Source organism: Cucurbita moschata, unplaced genomic scaffold, assembly GCF_002738365.1.
Source record: "Cucurbita moschata cultivar Rifu unplaced genomic scaffold, Cmos_1.0 Cmo_Scf00028, whole genome shotgun sequence".
Lineage (NCBI taxonomy): Eukaryota > Viridiplantae > Streptophyta > Magnoliopsida > Cucurbitales > Cucurbitaceae > Cucurbita > Cucurbita moschata.
Window position 1 is genome coordinate 1,822,369 of NW_019268544.1, and position 3,398 is coordinate 1,825,766.

Consider the following 3,398-nt stretch of genomic DNA (forward strand, 5'->3'; position numbering starts at 1 on the left):
AAAAAAAAAAAAAAAAAAAAAAAAAAAAAAAAAAAAAAAAAAAAAAAAAAAAAAAAAAAAAAAAAAAAAAGAATTCCACAAACTACGATGATCCCGTCTAATAGGAATGCAATTTTATAGCTAGATATATTATTAGGGTATCAACAGTATATTAGTAATTAACTTGAGGAGTTTGTTATTAGGTATCAATTATAAATAGATGACTGGGAGGAGAGGGAGGTAGGCATTGGTTTTGTTGGTTTAGGCTTGAGTGGAGAGGGAAGCTCCAGTACCTTGAATTAGTTTGGAGTAATTATTCTATCTTTTTCCCTTTCAGTATATTTCAGCTATTTCAGCATGTTATATTTAATTTAACGCATATCATATCCCCATGTAATATTACTAGTATTAATTCTTTTTGTTAGTGACCGTTCTGCATAGTATGATAGCATTCTATCTCATAACTTTTAATAGAATTTTCAATTCTAGTAGCCTTTTTTTGTCCTTAACTTATTTATGCGGTGCTTTGTAGTTTTATTTATCTTGAGACCCTTCGGAACAATGGTTGCTCCTTGCATTTGAACAAGCTTGTTTCTGTACAAATTGTTAATGTGATATAATTCTTACAATTATCCTATCTTGGCCCAACAGTCAATGAGATAAGTTTTGATAAAAGAAATTGTATGGGTGTGGGTTCGAAGATTGATAGTAGCAAATCAGTACATCTTTTTCAAATATATATATATGTTATTATCTTTTTCTCTTTTCTTTTTCTTTTCAAATGTTAGAAAGCTGGATGTAGATAAAATTACTTCAAGCACATGTAAATTAGCTTAAACACGTGTGGTTGTGGGAAATAGATTAAATGATTTGGCATGATTTCCTTATCGTTATTACTTACAAGAACATGTCTGATTTGAGTTTTTAATTGACTTGACATAGGAGGAATGTATGTTATTTAATGTTGGTACGTTCCCCAGTTACCGGTTGCCAGATGGGATCAGTTTATAACCATGACTTGTACTGTTTTCATAGGTGCTGCAACAGGATCTGGGGCTAGCTTTGGGGCAACCTCGGTGAGTTAAAAATTTCTCCTATTAGGTTTCTGTTCTTCGGTTTATTACCTTCATGGTGTTTCTTTGGCATTTCTGCTAATGAATCCGAATGAAGATCTATTGGGGATGTATGGGGCTGCGTGTATATGCGGGAAATATAAATCTCATGCTTGGTACATTCGAGCTATATAACCCATCTTATTTTATTGCAGAAATCGTCAAAGCCAAAGTCCCGAACTGCTCGGCGCTACTAGTCATAAATGACCATGTAAGATTATTATTACCAGCTACAAGTAACAACTGATGAAAAAACAGCCAAGGATTACGAGACATATCTGGCATATCTTCGAGGAAAGGCCAATTTCTTAGTCATTGACAGTTCTCTATCAGATTATTCTACATGCAGTAAAAGCCTAAAGGTATCTGACGCTTTCTTGCGAAGTTGAAGGAAATTGGAACGTTTTCTCAAAACAACCCTGCTGCTTTGGCTGATTGTTTTATGAAAGATAAACATCCTGCTACGGCTCATATGTTTTCTGAAAGAGAGCGGTGAGGCGATATGAGAATTCTGTAACTCTGTAGAATACAACATAGGTATGATGGATGTCTTATGAAAACTCGATGTTTTTCTGGTGATGCGATTAGTTAGGGGGGAACAGTATTAATCTTGTCATTGTTGGTGGCCTGCTGTACAAAAAAATCGACTTGCGGTTGCAGGAAACAGCTCGAGTGTTTATCAGATATTCTTCTTGGACCAGTGGTTGCATCTCTGAGCCGCCATCAGGATTGGCAAGTTTACCTTTGAATGAAAGGGTATATATATAACGTCTTTACAGCATGTTTAAAATTGTTCACTTGAATTATTCTCATCTGCATTCTTCTCTGAAGGAATTTGACTGAAAAATTGTGTACCGAATTTTTGGTGATTTTCCAATTCTTAACCTTTTTTCTTTAAATTGATGTCAGGTCTCCATTGTAATGACATTTTGCAATTTAATTGTGTAATGAATTTTTGTTGGGTTTTCCTCCTTTCTTTAACTGATGCCACCACTTTGGTAATTTCTGATTCAACTGTGAAATTATGAAATGAATGGTAAGGAATTAATTAGTGTATAGAGAGGGAGAGAATTGACTGAAAACCATTGTCGTAAATTAGCAGCAGGGTGATTTTATTATTAAAACTTGAAAGAAGATCGAAATGCAACACCCATTTAAGTGTGGTTTTGAGCTACCTGAAGAAGACACTTGAAAACTTGGAGAGGCTTTTTTGATTGTGGTGAACCACTCAAAAATCAATCAAAATCCATTTAGGAGAACAATGGGAAAAAAAAGGAAGGGGAGAGCTGATAGAGGTTCTTGGCCATGCATTCGGGGCCAAACAAAAATGAAGTTAAAGGTTCATCTGCTGCTGCGGTTTCATAAGAAGAAAACTGGGTGTCCAGCCAAAATCCCTTGGGAGCTCTCTCCAGGAACTTCAATATAAACAAACAAGAAACAGAACTCTTAAAAGAAAAAAAAATCTCTGTATGCTGGCGAGATGAGTATATATTTACCTGATCTAAGACATAAGAAGGGTTGTGGTGGGTATCAGGAGCAAAGGCTGTCAAGAAAACAGAAGCTTCTATCTTTGCAGGGAACTTCTCCATGGCCACAACCAAGCGGCTTGATATTGTACCAGGTCCATGCTCCATGGCAAGCCCCATGAACCAATACAAAATGCCTCTGCTCCATGTGATCGAGGCAGAGATTGACAGTGACAATATTATTGAGATGTGTAAAGAGTTGAAGATTTTACAACGACAAAACTTAGTTGAAACAAAGAAATTTGTTTTAAGTTGGGGGACAAATGAAGAAATAGACATTGCAATAGAAAAAACAAAGAACAAAAGAACAAAAACGAGAGGTTGACAAAGAAGAGGTGATAAATGTCCAACATCAGTCCAAGGGTACCACGTTGTTCGTTGATGCAGGCTTTCGAACAAAAGTACAAGGCCCAACAGTATTAGGTCCACGCACTGGACACATTAACCGACAGCTGACATTGAAGTATTCCTGAAGAGGGCATTGGAAGGTTTGGAGAGGGTTTGAAAATAGTGGCATGTGATCAGCTCCATTATAGTGCCATTTCCACAGGTCTCCATCATCCACTTCCCGATCATTTTGTCCTCATCGTAGATCTTTTTCTCCCTAAATTTCTCTGATTTTGACAGTTCTTCTCTCAAGAGTCACCCTTCTATCACCGAGCCTTTGCCAAGCCTAGATCCTAATTATGATGGGATATTTGAGGATTTTGGAGGTTTTGTGGAAGCAAGTTGTTTTTTTTTTTTTTTTTTTTTTTTTTTTTTTTTTTTTTTTTTTTTTTTT

General features: G+C 36.0%; 2 protein-coding genes across 2 annotated transcripts in view; one reads left to right on the forward strand and one right to left on the reverse strand.

Annotated features, from left to right (window-relative positions):
* Positions 1 to 2,074, forward strand: part of LOC111463519 (nuclear pore complex protein NUP58-like) — a 5,982-nt gene extending 3,908 nt beyond the window's left edge. Inside the window, exons 5-6 of the mRNA XM_023107482.1 lie at positions 1,015 to 1,055; positions 1,247 to 2,074. Of these exons, the coding sequence (XP_022963250.1) occupies positions 1,015 to 1,055; positions 1,247 to 1,288 (83 nt within the window). The 3' untranslated portion in view covers positions 1,289 to 2,074. The remainder of the gene's footprint in view (positions 1 to 1,014; positions 1,056 to 1,246) is intronic.
* Positions 2,075 to 2,204: 130 nt separating this feature from the next.
* Positions 2,205 to 2,823, reverse strand: LOC111463504 (salicylic acid-binding protein 2-like). Its single transcript, XM_023107462.1, has 2 exons — positions 2,588 to 2,823; positions 2,205 to 2,506 (listed from the first exon to the last, which is right to left on the reverse strand). Exons 1-2 carry the CDS (start codon positions 2,735 to 2,737, stop codon positions 2,342 to 2,344), a joined length of 315 nt encoding a protein of 104 aa, XP_022963230.1. The 5' UTR covers positions 2,738 to 2,823; the 3' UTR covers positions 2,205 to 2,341.
* Positions 2,824 to 3,398: the final 575 nt, after the last annotated feature.

What these genes read in the sequence shown, in the direction of transcription:
- LOC111463504 (XM_023107462.1), bottom strand. Translation starts at nt 2,737, where the DNA reads ATGGGGCTTGCCATGGAGCATGGACCTGGTACAATATCAAGCCGCTTG. An exon ending in CTTCTTATGTCTTAGATCAG is followed by an intron (nt 2,507 to 2,587) that starts GTAAATATATAC and finishes TTTATATTGAAG; the next exon opens with TTCCTGGAGAGAGCTCCCAA.